The following is a 25,680-nucleotide window of genomic DNA, read 5'->3' on the forward strand; positions in this document are numbered from 1 at the left end:
CACACAAGATTAGTCATGGGTATACCTTAGAGAATAACATATACTAGTTGACCTGGTGCAGAGCATCTGCGCTCCTAGTTCTCAGTCTCTGTCTCCCCCACCCACAGCCCCAGTTTTTCTCCCTTGGTGGCCAGGCAGCCTGGCCACCACTTTTCCTCCTTGCTTGGTGGCCAGCTGGCCTGGCTGCCGTGTCTTCTTGCAGCCTGCTCATCCATTCTCCTAGCCAGTTTCTTTCTGCCCTTCCCCAATCGGCAGCCGCTTGCAGACTCTCGCGAGAGCTGCCACACATGAAATTAGCAACAGGTATGCCTTAGAGAAATATAAATAAAGAAGATAGATAGGCTGGTAGATCACCCTCCCTCCTGACAAGGAGCAACAAGGCAATACTGAAAGTACATGAGCTATACAGTGGCTGGCTATTAGTATAACTGTACTATAGTTATACACGGCATCATCCAGCAACAGCAATTGACTGTATCTAGTATGTTTCATCACTAGCACACAAACATGCTCAGCTAGAAACCTTTCTAAAATGGAGTGTGCAGTGCCATGCCAAATAGCAATGTATGCTCATGACAAATGGTTCTGATGAGCAGATTATCACAAGAAGAGTTTTTTCCCCCAAAACCTAGATGCAATCGTGGGCCAGGGCCATTCATTACAATGAAGTCCTGCATAAAATAAACCCTTGAGTTATTCATTGCATTACTGTATGATAACAGACTTTGCAAATAAGGAACTGAAGATGAGAAACTGTGAGTTGCCTCAAGCCATATACAGGTGAACCTCTGTATTTGCAGGAGTTCAATTCTCTGCAGTTACCGTGGATAGCAAAACTGTGAATACAGAGCAATTAAGTCTATGGGATCACAGTGGTTAGGTTCCTGGTGGACCAAGAATCTTATTTAAAAGGCAAAAAATGGTTAAATGGGGCCTCCAGCAATCCAGCAATATCTCCCGCCCCCACAGAGTCCAAATGCCCCCTTTTGCAGAAAAAAATGTTTTTTTCAGACTAAATGATCCACAAAATGGGTCTGTTTGACATGAGGAATATTAGTGTGTTTCATACTCCACAAGCCACATAACTGGGGGCACTGGCTCACCATGCCAGTGATCCTGGAAGATCCGACCTGCAGATGTCCCAGGCCTAGTCTGTATCTACTGTTCAACAGAGTTCTTGTGTGCATCAATGTGAGTTTGTGTTAATGACTCTAATGCATTTATGAAGGAATGACTCCTTCCCATTATGTTTTATGGTTTGTTTAGTTTGTTCTGTGTCCCAGAACCCCTGTTCTAGCAGGGGTTAAAAGGTAGCAACCTCTAACAGCCAAGTCTGAGGTAAAAGTTGTTTGCTGCACAGTTTTGGAGGGAAAGTTACAATAATGTGTTGTGATTGGTTGTCTTCAGGCAGAGACAGGTTCTGGCTGCCTGAAGGAAGAAACTCCCTGATTGGGTAATGTATCCCTTTGGAGTAGGATAAAAGGGAGGGTTGAACAGCCAAGAGGAGGAGAGCTGTGGGAGAAGAGGTGTGCATGTGTGAGAGAGTAGGAGTGGGAGTGGGAGTGTGCTGCTGAGTGTTGTGGGAGCTGGAAGGCTGGAACACCAGCAGGGCAGGTCTGGGCTGAAACTGCTAGGGAAGATAGCAGTCAGGGAGCTGGTCCTACTAGAATCTGCTAGGCCTTGGGAGAGAAGGCTAGCAAGCTTGTTTGGTTTGTATTTTGAACTTTGCACTCTTGCCAACTGAACTTGTTCATCATCATCTGTTCCTGTACTTTTTATTTTTGAACTTTTGCAACCTTTTATTATAGTACAAATATGACAAATATTTTTATTTTGCTTTTCAACAGAAGTTTCCAAAGCGATTTACACAGATATAAACAAATAAATAAAAACCAGTCTTGTTTTTGTACTATTTTACTTATGTGTCTGTTTTAGTCCCACCTCATGTCTGCCTGCCCATTTTACTTACTGCACTACTGAGTTTTTAATATAGTTTTTGAAAGAAAGAGGGTTCAGTGACTAAGAGTGGAACCAGTCACCCTAGCTAAAGATCTTATTTTGGTGGCAATGGATGGTTAGACTGAGGGCCAGCTGCGGCCAAGCCCTCACAGCATTCAATTAAAAAGTAGACCAGGCTACAGTCCCCTCAAATGCAGGCTACAGATAGGAAGTGAACGTCATGTCTGAATCACTGGAAATGTGTACAAATCTGTACATCTGTAGACAAATTTTACATGCACTGAACATAGACAGCCAGTTTCAATGATACAGCCATTCAGATGAACAGTTCCCTCAGACAATAAAGAGACATGCTGGGAGGACAACAGGATGTCCCAACATGTGCTTTTGGTGCATCCCCTTCATAACCATGAGTACCAGGGGCTCTATCATGTGAACCAGCCCACAAAACTCTCTGAATCAGGGCCACAGAATGAAAGAATTTCAACCCCCTCCACACACACAAGGAGCACAACAGACAAACATTTCATTAATTGGAGAATAATTCTTTATTAAATAAGGTGAGTTTTTAAAAAAGTGTTCCAAATATTGCTGCAAGAAGCAAGGGCAAGAGAGCCTTTTTTGAGAGCTGCTTAAGAATGTTCTTGAGCAAGGATGGCAAGGAGAGATTATATAGAGTTCTTTCGCCTGTAAGAAAAGATCCTCAGGAATCAATTCACAGCTCCACTGGTAGCTTATGAAGCTGTCTCAATACAAGAAAATTGTGTTTAGTCAGCCTTAGACAACATTCTGATAGCAAAGCATTGAGTAAATGTAATGTGTTAATACTGAGAGGGCTGACGATAGTTTTTATTTATGAATCTATGCTCCTTCTACTCCCCAAGGAACTCAAGGAGGCATACTATGAGCATAGCATCCATTGGACGATGGGGCGCAAATGTCCCTGGGCCCTGAGGGTCAAGCGGCCCGGCCTCTGTGCACCCCCACACCTGTGCACCCCCGCCCTGCCCACTGCCATTTCCCCCTTGTTGTTGGTGGTGGTGGCAGTGGGCAGGCTTCTTCCGCTCCCTGGCCGGCATGCAGGCCTCCCCATTCTCTGGCCTGTGCATGACCTCACAGAACACGGCACTCTCCCAACTCAATGGGGAGGCCCGTGCACAGGTGTGAGAGAAGTCAGCGTGCTGGCCAGGGAATTGAGAGGCATGTGCGCTGCCTGGAGAGAAGCCCACCTGTCCCCACTGCCACAGCCACAGGAAAATAAAGGAGGCGTGGCTTCAGTGCTGGGGCGCATGGGGAGCCCTAAAAAGAATTTTATCCCTGAGCTGCCAGGAGTCACCATGCCCCTGAGGCACACAAAAGTAAAAATCACAGGAAACATTCAATAAACCAGTAAAAAGAAAAAGGATGATACTACTCAACAGACTTGCAAATAAGTAAAAGTATTCTGTTTGAAATATGTAGTTTCCTGAAGCTTCATGCGGCTCACATAATGCCCGAAAACATATATTAAGTAACCCATTAATAAGAGTTTTGAATTACTCATTGCATTACCGCCACTTGCATACATGACAGGTTATTTCAGAAACTGTTGATTCAAGATGGTTATCCTGTATGAACACAATTTGTTTACACATGATACTTAGCTAGCTATGGTTATTCTTAGATTTTTGTGTACTCTGAATGAATCCTGTGATTCCTTGCTATCTACCCACAACCAACCATCTATATTTTATATACTATCTCATTATAAAACAGCAACAAGTCAACGATTCATGATTATCTAGGGGCTCTTTTCCTCACATCTAATCTTCCAAGGTCCTTTTCAGGAATGCATGTGCACCACATGATTTCTGACTAAATTATTCAAAATCTAAAGACCAGAGCAAAATGTGTGAACTGGCGCCACTGAAAAGCATTACCTTGGATTCCATGGAGGGTTGGCGTTAGCAGAATGGCTCTTCCATTCATATAAGAGGGGCACAGATTCCACTGACTTCGCTCCATCAGAAGCCACCCAAACCAAGTATCACACTTTCCCTAAGTGTCTCCTGGCCTTCAGGGTTAACTCCCCCCCTCCCCAATTGTTTGGAGCTGCAGGGCAGAAGCACGGGGTGGGGTGGGAAAGCCACTTTCCAGAAAGACAATGCCTCTCATGGTTCTCTGGCTCCAGAAGTTCCAACACATCCTTTGTAATAAGTAAAGTGTTATGTAAATTCCATCTGTGATATTAAAACTGTGATGGCACATTCACACATACTAAGCGATAACTTGATATTTCAGTCATCAAGCAATGAACATGCATATGTGAAACAGCCCTGATTAACCCCTTGATGATGTGTGAAACCCTAAGTGTCAAATGAGCTAACAGTTTTTAGTATGGTTCTCAGAAGCAACAGATGGCTTCAGAATTTTCAGAACAGTTGTAAGATACATAAAATGAGAGAATCAGATTTGATATAACTGACTCTCATCTTTACATTCTTTTAGAATCCCATGGATACATATCATTGATAAAAGCATTTTAAAAATTTTGACATAAAATACAAACATAAAATATTACTGAGGCTGAAAATAGTAAACTTTAAATAAAGCAGATAATTTTTTAAAAATGCAATAAAAACTTATCCCAGTATGCCAACATAAAAAAAAATACCTCTCTAGGCTAACAATATAATCAGAAGTTACAGAAATGTCCAGCAGCAGCATATGGTGAATGTGGAAGCACAGCAATAAAAAAAGGGAATCACACAGCAATAAGCCAAGCATCTAGGTCACAATCCAATTTAGAATTCAGATTAGTGCAGCCTAGTCTAGATGGAGAAGTTCATCAGATTTACAATATGTTTTTTAAAAGTACATGTCCTTACTTTAAAAATAAAATAAAATTGTAAGATTATAATCTTCTAAGGGAAAACAAAATATGTGTACAACTGTTAAGGAGACTGGGGAGCTAAAAACATCAATTTACTACACATCTGCAATTGATGAGGGGTAAAATATCAACTTAGCAGGTTGATAAAGACGATCAACCTACTGTAAGGTAAAGAGCTGATTTAACTGTTTAATTCTGGGTCTGAGCCAGAACTGTGGCCAGCATCCAACACCTTTGCGCTTAAGCTGTACAGGTGGCCCTGGTTCAAGGGGGTTCCGTTCTGGCCTTCAATCATGGATAACAAAACCGTGAATAATGAAACTTTACATCAATGAGAATTGGGGAATTAGATTCCAGAGCCCAGGAAAATCTATCGCACTTGTAGACTGTCCCAAACTTCTGTCTCTGGGCAGATTACAACAACATAAAACAAATTAAAAATGAAAACCTTAAAACAATTTGAAACCACAGTCTAGTTAAATAGCTTGGGTGAAAAAAATAAGACTTTAGAGACTTTTTTTTAAGTTGTCAGAATGGGGAGGCTCTTATTTCAGCAGGGAGTGCATTCCAAAGCCCTGGGGCAGCAACAGAGAAGGCCCGTTCCTGAGTAGCCACCAGACGAACCGGTTGCAACTGCAGACGAACCTCTCCAGATGATCTCAAAGGGCAGTGGGGCTCATGTCAAAGACAACATTCTCTTAAATACCCAGGGCCTAAGTTGTTTATAGGCTGTAACCAGCACCTTGCATTTTGCCTGGAAACATATTGGGAACCAGTGTAACTCTTTAGTATATGAGTAATATGGTTTCTCCAAGATGACCCAGAGACCAACCTGGCTGCCGCACTCTGTACCAACTGCAGTTTCTGGACTATGTACAAAGGCAGTCCCACATAGAGCGCAATCCAGAAGTCAAGGCTGGAGGTTACCAGCATAGGTACCAATCACGGAAAAGATAGGGTAAAAGCAGAAATAAGGATGGAGCACAGCACTGTACCTTGGCCACCTCCAATTGCAAGCCCCCTCTCTCTAGCTCCTCCAACAATGCCCCTCCCCAGCTCCTCCAGTAATGTGTAATCATGAAGTTTGCTCACCACACAGCTGAAGTTCAGCACTTAGCAGCACAAAACCCTTAGCCTGATTGGTTAGTAGGTTGGCCGAAGACACAGCACAAAATTAAATCAAATTCAAGTGAGGAGTGTGTGAGAAGCAAAGACTGAAAGGAGAATCAATTTTCAATGGATAAATAAATCAATTTTTAATTTTAATTTAAATTGGATTTTAATTGCAATTTAAATTAAATAATACAGTACTGTAATTGTCAAAATTAAAATTATTTTTGTAATTTGAATTTTTAAATTTAAAATAAATTTTCATCAAAATTAAATTTATACAAGTGATAATTAGCATCTTACAAGGGCAAAACAATGCTACAAGAGGCTCAAAAAATGGCTCCAAGTAACTCCAAGTAACTGAGAGCCAGCGTCATGTAATGTTAGAGTGCTGGACTAGGACCGGGGAGACCCGAGTTCAAATCCCTATTCAGCCATGAAACTAGCTGGGTGACTCTAGGCCAGTCACTTCTCTCTCAGCCTAACCTACTTCACAGGGTTGTTGTGAAAGAGAAACTTAAGTATGTAGTACACCGCTCTGGGCTCCTTGGAGGAAGAGCGGGATATAAATGTAATAATAATAATAATAACAACAACAACAACAACAACAACAACAACAACTCCACAGGAATGGCTCAAAAATGGTTCCTAAAGGCTCCTAATGGCTCCCTAAGGCTACCCAAGGGATGGCTTTAAGAAACACAAAACTCTCTAAACATGAAGACCAAAGCATTCCACCACCCTGCTTCAAACTCTTCTCACAACCCATGAGCACATGCAGCAAGAGTACGACTCTGTAAGGGCAGAACTGCACTGCCAAAAACTGCAGATATGTGCGCACAGCCCAAGGAGTCACAGAGATTGGTGCACAGAGCACCCACCTCAGGGAGGAATCCCCAGTGTAACACACTGTGCTGCACATTTTATGAGGGATGCCTGGGGGCTGGAACAACAAGTTCCTGGATCCCTCCAGCCTGCACCATGCTTCATGGAGTTGCACGGAGCAGGGCAATCAGTGTGGGCATGCGGGAGGCGCATTGAGAGAAAGTTCAGTCATCTGGAGGGAAGGTAGTTTAAGTGCAGCCTTTTCCCTCGCTCCCACCCAGCACACCCAGGATGGACTTGTGACTTGCCCCAAGATGTTGTAGTTGAGGGAAGAAAAGGACAAGTAATTGATATTCCTTTTTTGGAGTTTTAACTTTCCCCCCTACTAGATTAGCTTTCCTTTTCCTTTGCTCTGTGCCAAGTGGTTTTAAGACTCATTTCACTTAAAGCCAAAGTATTAAAATGTGATAATCTTAAAAGTCAGTCATAGCCATTAGCCTTTAAAGAAGCAGATTAAGCAATATCCCACACTGTAAAGCAGAATACACTGAAAACATTTGCATTTAATATTTTTCTAGGAGTGGGGAAAGACTTTTGGACGGCAATAACAAAAGGATGGCATGTTCAGAATTTGCACCAAAACAAAAACAATCATCCTGAAGGCTTGTTCCTATGAAATAGTTACCCATATGGTCTTTGAATCAGTAAAAACAATTTGCAAATAAAATTGCATTATCAGCTGGTAGACTGCAATTATCTGAATGCCCTATTGTAAACCATACATTCCTAAAATGATCAACTTTGCTGTATTAGTAGTAAGTCATAATTAAATGAACTTGCATGTCAGATTAACAGAATTATAGGACTCAAATAGTGCTACAAATATAATTTCAAGGGATACAAAAGGAACACAAAATTTGAGACATTTTCTGTCTAAAGATTCCAAAATGATTCAGAATGCACAACAGGATATGTAATAACAGGACTAGCAATAAATTAAAAAATGTTGATTCAAATTCAGGATTATGCTATCAAAGCAGGCACATGCAACATAAACTCAATTTGTTTCACAATGAAACAAAAAGTCAATTTCTTGTCTTAATTAAGACACTTAAATTTGGCAGTTCTTGGGGCTAAAGCTGGAATCTATGTGCTCATTCATTTGTGTCAAAGAAAGGAAGGAAGGCTGAGCACATTTAGATATAGTATGCTAGGCATGATGGACCCCTGGTCTCACTCAACATGTTGCCAAATCTTATATTGTTATGAATACACACACACACACACACACACACACACACCTGGTTTCTTCTAAGAAGTTTGTATAACTCAGCTCCACTGTTGGTTTGTATAACTCAGCTCCAGAGAGGGCAAATTTCAACAACCTCCTCTTCCCCAAAGCACTCTGTGCTACCTGAAAATATGTCCCTGAGGCCCACACAGCCCCCAGGGACATATTTTCAGGTGATACGGGGGACTTCTTGGAGAAGAGGTGCTCACTGAAATTCCCTCTCACACACTAGCACCAGTGGAACTCTTCAGAAGCACTGGTGCTACACAGGTGTTTCTCCTATTGCACCAGTGCTTCATTAATCACAATGTCAGCCACTGATCTTAAGATTGCACTGAAACTCTTACAACCTTTGTCAGGTATACAAGAGCAACCTGAATGGTCTCTCTCAAAGCCACTTTATCCAAACAAATCTCCCCTCCAAACCTCAATAAACAAATGGTTTCCTGCAGGGGATGCATGCACTTCATTAGATGCCTTTATTGTTTATTGTAAGTAAAGTAAAGTGTGCCGCGGGGTCATTGTCGACTCCTGGCAACCACAGAGTATGTGGTGTTATATTATTTTTACCTTTCTAAGCTACTTTGGATACATTGTAGAAAGGTGGGGGGTGATGATGATGATGATGATGATGATGGATGATGGAGCAATGCGAAACTCACTGGCCATCAGCAGCATAAAAATAATGTCCTTTGATGTTACTGAGCTGATGCTCAGAAATAATGAGGAACCAGTGGTTTCAACTGATTTCAGGAAGAGCTGGGAATGCTTGGCACTTGAGAAAAGCCAAGCCCTAAATTTAGTCCTTGGTCACTTCACACAGTTTTATACAGTGAGACTGTAATGCTATTAATTTAACATCCCCATGCAACTGCCATGTCTTACTAACAAAAACAGTGCTATTGATCAGCCACTCTGAACACCACTCAGCAAGGGAAAAATTGATCTCTGTGCCAGGACATGAGGAGGGCTTATTTGTTCGGCAGGTCTTCATCCTGAAATTAAAATTACCACTAGGCCTGCAAGAGAAAGACGTGATATGAAGCAAGTGGCCATTCCCATGCCTCTTCATCAGAATACATAGACTCCATCCTATTAGCTGGTGGCCAGTCCATGCAAACTCCTTGTTAGTTCTAAACATATTTATGTAGCACAAGTGATTGTGATTAAGAGTCAGAAAAGCTATGCACACGACTGCCGGGGGGGGGGGGCTGCGCTGATCTTATCTTCCCCGCTAGACAATCCTTCCACATTGGTAGGATGCACAGATAGTGCTCCCACATGATCCCAATGTGTTGGGGCACATGTACGGGCACATGTACCCCAACCTTAGACTTAAAGGTACCAACCCATTAGTATATGGAATTCAGGCCTGTGTCTGATTTCATTTTATATTAAGAGTTCAATTAAATGCCTGGACTCAGGGTGAATTGACACCCAGATCTGCCTGGGTAATGCCTGGTAAATGATTTGTAAAGGCAGGGGTAATCTAGCATTGGTTATCAGTGTTTGTGGAACTCACAAGAGACACAATGGGTCAGGCTTAATTACCAGTCTCACACTGCTGAAATTAACCTGCTGTCCAGTGTTCCCCTTACCTCACTGACAGGATGCTTCTGCCTTAGTCAAATGTGTTGATTAACTAGCCTCACACATGTACCCCTTTTTGATGTTACTTTAAATATTCATTTGTTATAATTACACACTAGATAGAGGTAAACGAGAAGTAATTTAATTGCTGTCTCACACAAATAGAACTAACTCTTTCACTAACTCCTGACTTTTAACATTCTTGGGACAAGGCAGGAGAAGATGTAGATTTGTTTTGGGGGATGACAATAGAACAATACTCTGCTAACAGGAGAGACCCTGTTTACCCTGGACTGACCAAATATCCTGAGCTAATTTTGATAATTAAAAGACAATAGATGCCTTTTGTGATCCAGAAGACTCAAATGAACATCAAAGGAAAATACAACTATAAAGAATGAAGCTTACTGGACAGAGAGGGGCAGTCTTTTGCCTACAAGCAGTCTTGTGCCTACATGCAAGATCTGCTCACGAGCAATCCCGGAGTTTGCTGCTAAGCCGCGGGGCAACAAGCAGGAACTCTGTCCATGGACAGGAGCTGTCTGTGACTTCTACTGCGCAGTGAGAAGTCAAGACTTCTCCAGCCATGGTGCTCTGACTCTCAGCCGTGCTCTGAGCAAACTGCATGCTTGATCCAAAAGCTCCTGTCTCCAGCCCAAAGCCTCGCTCCTTCAGCTGAAAGATCCACTGCTCTCAAAGCCTCTGATCCTGGTAATATGCTGCCCCTACAAGCCTTGGATCCCTTCATCCTTTCTCCTTCTCCTCCCCCTCACTTTCCCTTTACTAATTCCTGATCTCCCCAAACCATGCCAGCCCTCAGCCTTCCTTACCCCCCCCCCCCTTTTTCCATCTATATCTGAATTGTATTAGGCTCTAGGAAGATTTAAAACACACACATATGTTAGTTAGGAACACTGGGTAAATATTGTTGATGGCTAGGGTTGAAATACTGTTAGTAATACTGATAGAATGTTCTGCTTTCTGCTGCTAGATTGATGTTGTTATTCTTTTATACTCAGTAAAGCCCATTGAATCATTTAGGATTGGCTTGATCTCCTTTCTTCCTTGCGCCCAGATCCTACATGCTCACTATATAAAAGAACTTGGTCACTTGGTGACACTATGGGACTGGCCTAATTTTGTATGCTAGCTAATGAGCATATTTAGTATATAAATCAGGCCTGGACCATAACAAATGCATCCTGTCCTCAAGATATTACAAAATGCACCACACAATGAGCATGGTACACTGGGGGAATCCCCCAGGAGTCGCGTGCGCTAGAGTAGGGATTCTCAACGTTGGGTGCCCAGATGTTATTGGACTTCAACTCCCATAATCCCTAGCCCCAGTGACCTTTGGTTGGGGATTATGGGAGTTGGGGACCCAATATTGAGAATCCCTGCTTTAGACGCAGCCCAAGCACCCAAATGACCATGGCGCTGGGGTTACGAGTGAACTTGTGCCCTTGACCCTGGCTAAAGGTGCACCTGCGCCCTTAACCCTTGCTAAAGGCTGGGGTTAAAAGTAGGGTTAGGGCAGTTAAAAGTAGGGTGGGCAGCACTGGGATCAGCCCCAATCCCAGCACTGTACGTGAGTGGCCTAACCCAGGCTGGGCTGCCCTAGCCTGGGTTAGGCTGCCCATGTAAATAGCCTTATTGTTTGGTTCACAGTTTCCCTCTGCCATGAAATTGCTAAAGCACCTTAGGCAAGTCATTCCCTCCATTCTTCCATATGTAATATGAGGAGAATAATACAGATCTGCTTGTACAATGTTGCTGTAAGGATGAAAATATAACGGGCAGGTTCAGACATCACATGAAACCATGGTTATTATAACTAAGGTTTATTTAACAACATGGATTGGCATCACAGATGATCACAATTATTGGTTTGCTTCTCCATTTGGGTTATTCAGTTCTTTGCCTTTCTCCCAACCTCCCGTAATTTAGACATGCCTCTCTCTATGCAAGAGCCCCATGGGGACAGAATTACTGAAACAAACCAAGATTAAACTATGATTGTGGGTTCTGAACTGCAAAAACTGAACAAATGCCACATCCAAAGCAACTGACATATAAGAAGCATATCAATGAAGTCACAAAAACACAGTTAGAGAGATTCAATCAATTGCCATAATCTTTCAGTATCTTTGTATCTAGTTACACCAGGTGGGTCAAGAAAAAGAGAATCATGTATGAATAATGTCTACCTTTATAACGATCCTCTTTAATGTCTGAAAGTTGTATCTGTAATACATTTAGTATATATACACAACAGCTCCAAAATAACCATGTCAACAAGAATTTATAACCAAAATGTTTTTTCAATCCCAGTTAAAAACAATCTTAAACATTCATAAACAAGTTAAGTGGGTATTATTGTGGGGTGAAAATAAATTGTTACATACATCAATTAAAGGAACTTCGCTAATCAAATACAGAAACCCTCCTATTTATTCAAAAGGCATCAAGGCCTGGGGATATACACAACATTTGTATAATCAGAAGGTTATATGATCTGGAGAGATCAATGTTCTTTACGTAAAGTTATGCTGATGCGTGAAACAGAACACAGATTTTTAGATAGGAGATTTCTACTATACTCTGATAGAACCTTTAACAGGACATTAAAAATAAGGAATAAGAACTTTTAATGGCTGAAGAACATTAATAAAGGTGCTGTTAAAATAGTTTTACCTAAACCAAAAGACAGAGAAACTTATTCTTGTTTGTCTTGTATACTATATAATCACTTCAGATACAGGGCTTGAAAAATCCCAGGTGCCAGGAGCCATGGCACCTAGAAATTTTATCATGGGGTATTGACTAGGATATTCAGAAGTAGAGTTATTTAATAAAATATTTATTTGTCTCAAGCATCCCTGTTTCAGTTTAAGGCTGTTACTTGCAAAGGAGATAAAAATAAGCAAATTTGCCCTCCCAATCCACAATGTCTGTCACTAAATCTGATAATTTTGTCAAGTGTCTATTATTTGGCTCCTAAATTTTGGGACTGGTCCTAGAACCAAAGAAAAATGGCCAGCGCCTGCTTCAGACAATGAATGAGATTCAATTTAAAAATATTTCCAGGTAGTGATTTGTCTGAATGGTGGTAAATTTTAAACTTCCTAATGAGAGACAAGAACTTGAGCAACACATGGCTATAATCTTAGGCATGCCTACTCAGAGTAAATCCTACTGAACTCAAAGTAACTACATGAACTACTTCAAAGTAAGCAGGAATAGAATTATCTTGAAAGTGATAACTTTTTTATGGTCAAAGACCAGCAACATAACACACAGTACACATCATAGTATGAGTAACTATGAAGAAATATAGATTTTTAGCTTAATATTTTAATTGTGTCATTATTATAGTTTTGTTTTTAACTTTTGTGTGAACCACCTTGGGATTGTTTTAATGAAAGGTGGTATACAAATTTAACAATAAATAAAAATTAAATAGATAAATAAATCGCATCCCAGACAGCCAAGAAATCCAAACTGGTGGTGTACATGGAACTGGCACCTGCTGGTACAAAAGAGGGGGGGAATCTCTTTAAGGTCAGGGGAAGGTGCTCTTACCCCTCCTGTTGCATTGCAGGAGCACCCTCCCCCATCCTTAAAGAGATTACCCCCAACCTTCGAACCGGACAAACCAAACTTGTTCCGTGCACATCCCTAATACGAATATGCCAATATATTAGGATTAGCTTAAACTTCCACGTCAAGAATAGCTCATCATAATCTGTTGAAAGTGAACAACTTCCTTGGCACTGTTTTAAATTGGGAAAGGCAGAGAAGAGGTACTCTAAAGTGAGAGTCATGCAGAACATCTAGAACTCTAGAAGCCAATGCCTCACTGAAGGTGTGAATACACACATCTTGCACTCACCCTCCCACAGCCTCATAATAGCATGGGGGTAGTTCACCTGAAGGAAGAACAGAACGGAGCATGCTAGGTTATCATAGATTGGGGGAGAACAAGGGAGCATGAGGTCATGGGCACCATTCAGCACAGGTTAACAGGAATTCAGAGCGGCCATGACGACTATGGGCCTATCTCAGGTGGTCTCGGGACCGACGCACATTGCAGGTCACATGCTTGATTTGGTCTTTCACTCTGATCAGGGTGGTGTTCCGTGGGTGGGGAATCCTGGATTTCCCCTTTGTCATGGACGGACCACCATCTGGTTAAAGTTGGACTCACAGTCACACCCCACCTTCGCAGGGGTGAGGGACCTATTAGGATGGTCCGCCCGAGAAGGTTATTGGATCCCATAGGATATCAAGAAGCCTTGGAGGGATTCAGTGTTGGCTCTGCCGGCAATCCTGTTGATGTCCTGGTAGAGAATTGGAACAACAAACTCACTGGGATGGTAGACATGATTGCTTCTAAGCATCCTCTCCGACCCACTTCAAAACTGGCCCCTTGGTATACGGAAGAACTACGGGAGCTGAAGAGGCGAGGTAGACAACTAGAGCACAGGTGGCAAAAGACTCGGCTTGAATCTGACAGATTGCAACATAGAGCTCATTTGAAGACCTATGCTGAGGCGATACGTGTGGCAAAGAAGCGATTCTTTTCTGCCCGTATTGCATCCGCAAGTTCACATCCGGCGGAGTTGTTCAGGGTTGTGAGAGGGCTAGTATGTGCCCCTCCTCCCTTGAATCAGAATTTGGAACCATCTATTACCCGCTGTGATGTGTTTAATAAATTATTTGTGGGGAAAATCTCTTGTATTCGGGCCGACTTGGGTTTTGTCTCTGCACTTACTTCAGTATCTGATGTGGAGGTATCCAGTGACTCCTCTTATGTGGTTAGGCTGTATCAGTTCCAGTTTGTGACTTCTGAGGATGTGGACAAGCTGATTGGAATGGTGCGGCCCACCACCTGTCCTCTTGACCCTTGCCCGACATGGCTTGTTCGATCTAGCAGGAAGGTCGTTGTAGAAGGCCTGGTAGAGATCATAATTGCATCTCTGAGGGAAGGTAGGATGCCTCCTAGTCTTAAGGAGGCAATTATTAGACCGCTTCTAAAGAAGCCTACCTTGGATCCCTTGGAGTTGAGTAACTACAGGCCTGTCTCCAACCTTCCGTGGCTGGGCAAGGTAATTGAGAGGGTGGTGGCCTCCCAGCTCCAGACAGTTTTGGAGGAAATGGATTATCTAGACCCATTTCAAACTAGCTTCCGGGCTGGCTATGGGGTGGAGACTGCCTTGGTCAGTCTGATGTATAATCTCCAACTGGCAATTGACAGAGGAAGTGTGACTCTGTTGGTCCTTTTGGACCTCTCGGCGGCTTTCGATACTATCGACCATAGTATCCTTCTGGAGCGTCTGAGGGGGTTGGGGGTGGGAGGCACTGCTTTGCAGTGGTTCCGCTCCTACCTCTCAGGCATGTTCCAGATGGTGCCCCTTGGAGACTGCTGTTCTTCAAAATCTGAACTTTTGTATGGTGTCCCTCAGGGCTCCGTATTGTCTCCGATGTTGTTTAACATCTTCATGAAACCGCTGGGAGAGATCATCACGAGATTTGGTGCAGGGTGCTATCAGTATGCTGATGAAACCCAAATCTATTTCTCCATGTCAGCATCATCGGGAGAGGGCATAACCTCCCTAAATGCCTGCCTGGAGTCGGTAATGGGCTGGACAAGGGATAACAAACTGAGACTGAATCCAGCTAAGATGGAGGTACTCATTGTGCGGGGTCGGAACTCGAGAATTGATTTTGATCTGCCTGTTCTGGATGGGGTCACACTTCCCCAGAAGGAACAGGTACACAGTCTTCTGGATCCAAGTCTCTCCTTGGTGTCCCAGGTTGAGACAGTGGCCAGAAGTGCCTTCTATCAGCTTCCGCTGATATGCCAGCTGCGTCCATTTCTTGAGTTAGATGACCTCAAAACAGTGGTACATCTGCTGATAACATCCAGACTGGATTACTGTAATGCGCTCTATGTGGGGCTGCCCTTATATGTAGTTCGGAAACTACAGTTGGTCCAGAATGCGGCAGCCAGGCTGGTCTCTGGGTCATCTAAGAAAGACCATATTACTCCCGTATTGAAGGAGTTACACTGGGTGCCAATATGTTTCCGGGCAAAATACAAGGTGTTGGTCATAACCTATAAAGCCCTAAACAGCTTGGGCCCTGGGTTTTTAAGAGAACGGCTTCTTCGTAATGAACCCCGCCACCCATTGAGATCATCAGGAGAGGTCCGTCTGCATTTGCCACCGGCTCGTCTGGTGGCTACTCAGGGACGGGCCTTCTCCATTGCTGCCCCAAGGCTTTGGAATGCACTCCCTAGTGAAATAAGAGCCTCCCCATCTCTGACATCCTTTTAAAAGTCCTTAAAGATGCATTTCTTCACCCAGGCTTTTAACTGATATTGTTTTGATTGTTTTGAATGGTTTTTTTAGAATATTGTTTTAAAATTTTAAATTGTGTTTTAAATTTCTTGCTTTTAAATTTGTTTTGTTTTGTTTTTGTTTTTAATTAATGTTTTGCTTTTTATTCTTGTTGTAAACTGCCCAGAGACATAAGTTTTGGGCAGTGTAAAAATATGATAAATAAATAAATAAATAAATAAAATAAACAAAGCCCTATCGAAAGCAATAGAATGGGATGTACTGTAGTTCCAATTCAGTCATAATGACTTCAATGAGCAGCTAACCTTTGCTGCAACTGATTTATGCTGGGTTGTGCCCATTGTTACAAAATATTAATCCTCAATGGAAATCAGCACTGGACAGAGTAATGTATATTTTGCATACAGAAAGAGAAGTATTACAGTACTTGCATAATATTTTCGGTGGATGGCATACCATGCAAGGGTATGCCAGCTCAGTACACTGCATGCACACAAATTGTGAACACAAAAATTGTGCAAATGATGTTAACAAGAGTAAGCCCATTGGGGGAAAATTCTGCATTGTAATTTGTGTGGTTTGTGCAACTTGCATGCACACAACATTACTAGCCTGACATACTCGGGCACAGTAGTCAACCAACATTTCTTTCTAATCCCGCTTTATCTATTTCATCTGGATATTTATTTACAGTACAGTATTCAACAGACCACTTATTGCCAAATGGCTTATGATAAAGCTAAAAAACTGACATGGATAAAAGAAAGAAAACACAAAATTAAAAGCAGCATAAAAACAGTTAAGACCAGCACAGGAAAATCCATAAACCAACAGATAGGCCATTAAAAGGCTTTCAGATACTGTTAAAAGCCATCCGAGGCATAAGAGAACAGAGCAGATTTTGCCAGGCACCCAAAAAGTAGGAAGGAAGCACCTGGCACACATGTGGGGAAAGACGTGCCCAATTGGGGGGCCATCAGGGCAAATGCCCTCTCTCTGGTAGCCACTTGCCAAAGTTCCAAAGGCAGAGGCATCCAAGAGAATGGCCACAAGGCTCTGGAGAATGGTTAATGTATCAGATTGAATTCCACTATCTGCTGGTAGACTTTAGAAAGTTTTTTTTTAAAAAGCCTTTAGAGAAGGAGTTATTCATTACAATGGGACTGAAGAGTGGCAAAGGCTGCAGTCCTGTGGCCGCTTAAGAGTGGAAAAAAGTCCCACTGAATTCAACAGGACTGACTTCTGACTGAACATGTCAATCCTTTCTCTGGATTGGGACAACAGACTGCGCAGTGCAATGCAATGTTAATAGTAGCTGAAAGCCAGACTAAATTGCGCACAAGTAGTCCCATTGAAGTTAATGGGCCAAGAGAGTCATGGTTCATTCTCCCCTGTATTTTCAATGGAACGACTGGGGAGTAATTAATTTGGGTGTGAGCCAATACATGTATATATAATGAGTGGCTGCTTTTAAAACAAACAAAAAACCACCAGAGGAAATATACTACTATCCTGTGTACTGGATCTTACCCCTTTCTCTGAAAAGAAGTTAGTGCCTAGTACTGAGAAGTATAACATTAAATGTGGTGCTCATCACTGATCATCACTGGTCGGCAACCTAACAAAGTGCACACATTACTGGAGTCTATGGGGACATGGTGGGAGCCCTCATGCAACTCCCCTGGTCCTTCACACAATTGTTCAAGAGGGGCAATACCTCTGAGCACTCTAGAAGCACTCTGTAAGAGTGGAAACATGTTGGGGAGGGTCAGTGATGTATTTCTGGTCTGACCGAGCTCTTCCCAAATGCAAGTTTCATTCAGGAGAATTAGCCCTCTTGAGCAGCAGCACATGCACGGGAGGACTGGGGGAGTTGTGTGAGGGCTCCCAGTGTGACCCCACAGATCCTCCTATCACACTCACTTCATTGCCAGGATGTCAGCCACTGAATCAAACACAGCATACAAAGAGAGATGTTCAAAACAAGTGGGTTTCCCTCCAAATAAAAAATTGCATTCTAGCAATGCCTCCTTTTATGTGAACTTTAGGAAACAGTAGTGTTCTGTGTAACTGTTTGGGTGTCAGGAGGTTATTATGGGCTAGTATGACACTTTGGTGTTCAGCATGAACAGGAGGTATATTTTAAACACTGTGTATTTTTGTCCTCAGCATTGTTCAATTGCTGACAAAATCCAACCACTCAGATAGACACTTCCCCATTCCACTGCAACACACACAAAATTTGCTTACCATTTTTGCTACCTGACGTTATGCAAAACTGCAATACATTCATTGCCATCCATTTTTCAATCCCTTTTCTTCAGTGTCTGAGTCTGTGTGTTATGAATTGGTCTTCTAGAAGTGAAATTGAATATCTGATGATCGAGACATTTCTTGAGTCCTCCATGTTAGCTCAGAGCATCCAGAAGCATTTCAAAGGACATCTGTAATAAGGATAAGGACATTCTTATTCCAAAATTCAAAACAAGGAATCGGGGGGGGGGGAATCTGACAATGGAGAATGTTTGACTAAAAATGTAATTCAGTTGAAAAACAGACCATCAAGAACAATGAGGGTGAGAGTGTCAGCTTGATTATTTGAAGAGGTTCCAACCCTGCACAGGCCATTTGCCTTTCAACACGTGCAAAGAAGGAGAAGGCTCTTCATCAACCAGCAAATTACGTTACTATCTAAAATATCACATATATTTTAGAAGAAATCAAGGTCCAATTCTGCAAGCCCACAAGAATAGGGATGGCCAGGGCTTGAATATCATTTTCAGTTAATGTGACTGTAAGCTATGAATACTTATTTATTCTTGACAAAAGGTCATTATGGTTAGCAGAACCGGTGAGCTCCACAATTAGAAAAATCACATAGTGCAGCTTTTGCTAGACTGTACTACTTCAGATTGGAGGTTGAAGAATGAAGTACTCAGAATGAACTTCTACTACTAGAATGAATGAGCAGCTACATCTAGGCTTAGGCAGCCAGACCTGGGCTTGGCTGCTTGTGAGAACCACTGGGATCCATGCGAATCCCAGTGGTGCCACAGCCCCAAACCCAGTGCTAAAGCCCGGCTCTTAGCCCAGGTTAAGGACAGGATCAGGTTCCAGGATCAGGTGTCAGCACGGGCTGCTTGCAGCACATGCAGACACAGAGATGGGGACCTAGAGTGCACATCCCCTGGGGGAATCCTTCAGTGCACCATGTTCAGAGGCTGGATACCCAGAGGCCAGGACAATGAGTCCTGGCCTCAGAGCAATCGGCCCTGCTCTGTATTGCATGTATCATGGCTCAGACTTCTGACTCAGAAGAGTCAGAGCAGGAGGATTCGCCTGCTAGTGAGGGCTCAGAGGCACAGCAACAGGATTTGGCAGGGAGACCAGACTCTGGAGCTGAGGATTCACAACAGCTGCCAGACATGATTTCTGATGGGGAGGAGCCTGGGATTTCACCTGTCTTGAGAAGGCGTCTCAAGAGGCAAGCTCAGTGGCAGTCATGCAGGTTCAGGAGATCACGAAGCCGAAGTGCTGACTCAGGGAAGCCTGATTGGCTGCTGGTTCTCTTGAGCCATATATATTTAGCAGTCTCTCACTTGCTCAGATGCTGTATGCAACTTTCACTGGCGGCAGACTTTTCCAAGTTCCAGTTTGCCTTGTTTATGCTTTCCTGCTTTGTTCCATTAATTCCTTGTTCTGGTGTCTTTTGTTCATTTCATTCCTTGCTTTGTGTTTTCTTTTCACTTATTACTCAGTTATTGAGGGGGGCTACCTAGTTCAGTTCAGGGGACTTAATTCGTTTACTATTTTCTTTGTGAGCCTTTTCTTTTCCTTCTTGCAGTTTTGCTGCTGCTTTCTGTTATCTCACAGGGGGAGTGCTGAAGGGGGTTGTAAATCCTGTTGGGTTAGCCGAATTAACAGATTTACAACAGCATGCAGCAGTGCTGATCATGTGGGAGTGCACTCTGCACTCCCACAAAGCACAGCATGATAATCTGGGGAAAGGCAAGGTTTGCAGTCTTCCTCCTACCCACCCAGTAGGTCGTGTGAATGGCCCCCATGTCTCACTGTGCAGAGTTCTCTATTAGAAAGAGAAAACATCTACATCCACTGAGCATTTTTTTTAAATAGATATGATGGAATTCAAATAATTGGTCTCCCACCTGAATACTGAAGTGGCACAGTCCAGCAAAGCTACACCACATGTGATTGCTAGGCACTTAGCTTGGGAACATTTTGTGTAACATTCCTACTGTTTATAAATGCCTGATACAGATACAATTCTGGTTCTCAGCAACCTAGTTTGCCAATCTCAGGTATGTGGACTTCCTCTTCCTTCCCTCCCCAGCATGACTTTCTTCTCCCTTGCGTTGTTGGCTTTAACTATGCTTAGCATTACATCTGAACTGACATAGCCATTCTTAACAATAATCAGGGTTTGAAAGGGGATTTGCAAACCCTGATTAGAATTAACCAGGCTAGCTTCAGTATACTTGTAAGGGCCAACCACAGTTAAGACCAAGGGAAGGGAGGAGGAGTTTGCACAAGAGTGTGGGCATGTTCCCAGGGCTGGCTCCCAATATGCATCCATTCGTTGCAGTGAGCCAGCATTACATCCATTCAATACTAAAGTACAGTCTCAGTTATGGGAAGAATCATGATCCTGCTTGTTCCGAAGACAGTGGATGTTATCAGCCTCCTCATCGATCTCCTGATATGTCTGTCCTGTCTTTTATAACTGTACTTTTTTGTTTGGCTAGGAGCAGATTGAATTCAGCAAAGCACTTACGAGAGAACTAACTTACAATCCTGAAGTGATGTCCACGCAGAAGAACATGGTGCCTTGTGAATATCAATTGCTCAATTCTGCATTCTGTTCTAGTGACAATAGCATTGTAGTCACATTAAGGGCAGGTGTTAAAGCAAGTAATGATTTGTGAAATTGGACACCTGCATTTCAAAAGCTAATTTCAAAAGTGAAAGGAATGGAGAATTGGAAGGTGGGCAAACACACTCCAGTTACATTACACCTGCACTCTCATAAACAGACGTGTGCAGAAATCAGGGGCCTCCAAAAACATTTTTTTAAAACTAGATTAAAGTCTCTCTCTCTCTCTCTCTCTCTCTCTCTCTCTCTCTCTCTCTCTCTCTCTGAGCCTGGAAGAAACATTTTGATATATAGTGCTCAATTTCTGCTCACCCATCAAGAGTGCAAAACTTTCATTCTAATTATTTGGGGGGAAATCAATCCAGATGTGATGGAAGAGGGATTTCCCCAGAGTTATGCATACTCCAGATGACAGCATTTATTTCAAGTACCTTGCAGCAATAGATTAAAACATCTGAGAAAGTCATTCCAACTTGTGCCAAATGACAGGTACAGGAAGGAAAAAGGTAATAGGCTAGCAAAGGGCATACTATAGCTGAAAGCAGCAGTTGCATTCACTTTAATCAAATGCCAACGGTGAATCCTTTTTAACCCAGACAAGAGTCTGCAAGGTGTGCAGGATTGGTCACTTAAAAGGGCACATATGATTTAAGGGGGGGGGGTATAAATGAATATCTGTTCTATAATGAGATTTACAATTGCTCTATTCCTTTGTTCTTGATGTATTGTTTTCCTTGCATGAATAACAATGAAGGCATAAGGATATTATTAGTCAGAGAAGTATGTAATCAGTGTTTTGTTATATTTCACTTTCTTCCAAATTTGTTTGTCTAATTGTCTAATGTTTAGTTTTATTTCAAAGAAAAGCTGCTTATATGCTGTCCTCCAAATGCAGACCAGGACAATTTGTGACTCTCCAGAGTGAGCACAGCTGATGAGTCACACAGGGGCCACCAGGTTCTTAACCCTAATTCTTTGTTTGCAGTCCTGCTGAGCAAAGAGACATATTTTAAGTGGAGTCTCTCTTATATTTAGCAGGGGCAGAGCTACTGTCCCTATCCAACCCCACCACAGGCTATTTCCAGTGGCTGTTGATGGTATCTATGTGCTTCTTTGGGGCACTTTTGGGACAGGGAACTACCTTTTTAAATGTAAAATACTTTGAGCATTTTTTGTTGAAAAGCAGTATATGAATATCTGTAGAAGTAATAAATATCCATTGTAGTCCCAGGCAGGCAGCAAAGACTATTCTGGTAAGGGCACATACTTGCTGTGTGTTACAAGCATGATGTGTGTTCCTGCCCAATCATCTTTCCCCTTTTTTTTTTTAAACCTGAACTCTTCTTCTAACCTAGGACTGCACAACTTTGGCTCTCCAGCTGTTATTGGACTACAACTCCCATAACCCCTATTGGTCACTGTGGCTGGGGGTGATGGGAGCTTTAGATCAACAACAGCTGGAGAGCTGAAGTTGTGCAGCCCTGTTCTAACCTATCAGCCTCTACACAAAAGAGATTTCTCATTGGCACAATAAAACACTGACTGTCTATTTTAAAAAAAAAAAAAAGCAAGGGGAAAGGTAATGAATGCGGAACTACTATTTCTTTCCTGATTGGCAGACCATTTGTAAGAGCAATAACCAGAGTCCCCTCCTCTAGCAGGGAACAAAGAAAAGTCTCTATCACACACAAAATGGCACAATTGCTAATTGTTCTTTGGCAACTTCCTACTCTCGTCCTAAGCAATCAGTTCACAGATGCATTCTGGGGGAAAGGAACCAGTGCGGGACATCACTTTGCTGCTTATTCCAATTCCCTAAATGACACACACAAATATGTTGACTTTTCAGGACGGACAATGTCCTGCCCCAATATTTCTTCTGTGCAATAAATGCATGCACCCCTAAACATGTGACAAATGCACAGATGTGCATTTCTTTTTTTTCTTTTTTTCTTTTTGGAGGATATCCTACTATAAGGAGCTTCAGAGAAATAGGCATATGTACATGGTTTTCCTACACAGAATCATTTTGTGTAGGGTGGGGGGAACAGGTATGTCTGCTTTTTGTGTAAAGAGGTGCTCATTTACCTGCTTAGCTAAAAGTACTGTGTGAGCAAAGTCAAGAAGGGAAGAGAAAGAAACATCATAAGGATAAATAAACATGGATAGGTTAGGTATGGTCAATTCCTGTTTTTTCAGGAGCCCCTTCCTTCCCAAGAGTGGGGTTATGGGCCAGAAGTGCATTTTGCAGTACAACCACTTAGGGATGTGCACAAACCTGTTTGGAGGCCCTTTTATGGGCCTCCAAAGAGGTTCGAACACTGAGGGTTCGAAGTTCAAAGGCAGGGGGACTTTAAGGGTGGGGGAGGGTGCACTTACTCCTCCCTCCGCTTTTCTCCCACCAGTTCCTGGTATTTTATGCATCCTATGGGGCGGCAACGTACTTCCCTGCCACCGTGTTTGCTCCTCAGCTGGAAATGGCCGGAAGTAATGTGCGCTAACAACATGTGTGCTCACGCACCCGCTAGTTCTGGCCACTTCCATCCGAAGAGCAAATGGGGCAAAAGGGTAGTACACTGCCATCCCGTAGGACATGTAAAATACCGGGCACCGGTGGGGGAAAAGCAGAGGGTAGTGGTGTGTACTAACAGGTCCGGAGGCCATTGTAGGGGCCTCTGAACCGGTTCAAATGTGATGGCATTCGAAGGTTCGACACTGGGGGTGGGGCTCTTTAAGGGTGGGGGAAGGTCACTTACCCCCCCCCCCCCGCCGCCACTCTTCCCACACTAGCACTTCATTTTTTTGAAAGTATATGGGGCAGCAGCATACCTCCCTGCCGCCCCTTCACTCGTTCTCGGCCGGAAGTAATGTCTTCACATGTACCTGGCCCCCATGTGCCCACACACCATGCACGTCGTGCGTAAGGTGTGCGTGATGTATGTGCACCGGGTGCGACATGCTGGGCGCACGTGTAGACGTTACTTCCGGCCACTTCTGGCCAAGAACAAGCAAACAGTGGCAGGGAGGTACACTGCCGCCCCATATACTTTCCCAAAAATGGAGTGCCAGCGGAGGAAGAGCGGCGGCGGGGGGGGGAGTGCACTCTTCCCTGCCCTTAAAGAGCCACCCCTGGCATCGAACCGCAGCTCCACGTTTCAGTGCACACCACTAACGGAGGGAGGAATAAGTGCACCCTCCCCCACCCTTAAAGTGAGACACACATCCCCACCATCGAGCCACCCATGCCTGGTTCCATGCACATCCCTACAACCAACCCCTTTAAGGCCTTATAATAAAGCCAGGCATTATAATAAAGTTGGATGTGTATGGAACAGGTTTTTGTGGTTTGGTCTGAATTCAAATCAAATTCAGATTGGAATGTGGTCCATGAACTGGATTACTCAGACTGACTGGCCAGTCTGGTCTGTCCGATCGAACCAGTTCAAGCAGTTGTAAAAGGGAATCAGGTGAAGATTCCCCTGATGTAAACATTTTTTTTGGTAAAGAGTGGCGTGGTGAGTGAGAAGTGCCTTTAAATATCAAATAGAAGGCGCTTACCAACAGGCCTGTAGCATTCCCCCCACCAATCCTTGCAGCAGCAGCGGCAGCAATATCTGGTCTCTGTACATGCGCGGAGGCCATTTATTATTTCAGTATCAGATATGGAGGTGTCCAGCAACTCCTCTTGTGTCGTCAGGTTGGATCAGTTCCAATCTGTGACTCCTGGACAAGCTGATTGGAAAGGTGCGGCCTACACCTGTTCGCTTGACCCTCGCCTGACATGGCAGGGGAGTAATTGCAGAAGGCCTAGTAGAGATTATAACTTCTTCTCTGAGGGAGAGCAGGCTGCTTCCTTGTCTTAAGGAGATAATTATTAGACCTCTTCTGAAGAAGCCTGAATTAGATCCCTCAGAGTTGAGCAACTACAGCCTGTCTCCAACCTTCCATGGCTGGGCAAGGTAATTGAGAGGGTGGTAGCCTCTCAGCTTCAGACAGTCTTGGAGGAAACTGACTATCTAGACCCAATTCAAACTGGCATTTGGGTGGGCTATGGGGTGGAGACTGCCTTGGTCGGCCTGATGCATGATCTCTAATTGGGAATTTAGAGAGGAGTGTGACTGTTGATCCTTTTGGACCTCTCGGTGGCTTTCGATACTATTGACCATAGTATCCTTCTGGAGCATCTGAGGGGGTTGGGAGTGGGAAGCACTGCTTTGCAGTGGTTCTCCTCCTACCTTTCGCACAGGTTCCAGATGGTGTCCCTTGGAGACTGTTGTTCTTCAAAATCTGAACTTTTTTATGGTGTCCCTCAAGGATCCATATTGCCTCTGAAGCTCTTTAAAATCTACATAAAAGCACTGGGAGAGATCCTCAGGAGATTTGGTGCAGGGTGCTATCAGTATGCTGATGACATCCAAATCTATTTCTCCATGTCAACATCATCAGGAGAGGGCATAACCTACCTAAATGCCTGCCTGGGGGTGGTGATGGGCTGGATGAGGGATAACAAACTGAGACTGAATCCAGATAAGATGGAGCCATTCATTGTGTGGGTTCGAAACTTTGGAGATGAGTTTCATCTGCCTGTTCCGGTTGGGGTCACACTTCTCTAGAAGGAACAAGTATGCAGTCTCGGTTTGCTTCTGGATCCAAGCCTCTCTCTGGTGTCCCAGGTTGAGGCAGTGGCCAGAAGTGCCTTCTATCAGCTTCGGCTGATATGCCAGCTGCATCCATTTCTTGAGATAAAGGACCTCAGAACAGCGGTACATATGCTGGT

At 43.3% G+C, this 25,680-nt stretch overlaps 1 protein-coding gene across 9 annotated transcripts in view; it reads right to left on the reverse strand.

The window, feature by feature from the left end:
* The window catches only part of MTNR1A (melatonin receptor 1A), a 118,875-nt gene that overhangs the window by 85,654 nt on the left and 7,541 nt on the right, over nt 1–25,680 (reverse strand). For 5 of the 9 annotated variants that reach the window (XM_053257784.1, XM_053257783.1, XM_053257786.1 and 2 more), the window contains exon 2: nt 18,263–18,456. The exons of the other annotated variants lie outside the window; for them this stretch is intronic. In XM_053257784.1, the coding sequence (XP_053113759.1) occupies nt 18,263–18,311 (49 nt within the window). In that variant the 5' untranslated portion in view covers nt 18,312–18,456. The remainder of the gene's footprint in view (nt 1–18,262; nt 18,457–25,680) is intronic. 9 annotated transcript variants of the gene reach the window in all.

Source organism: Hemicordylus capensis, chromosome 5, assembly GCF_027244095.1.
Source record: "Hemicordylus capensis ecotype Gifberg chromosome 5, rHemCap1.1.pri, whole genome shotgun sequence".
Classification (NCBI taxonomy): Eukaryota; Metazoa; Chordata; class Lepidosauria; order Squamata; family Cordylidae; genus Hemicordylus; species Hemicordylus capensis.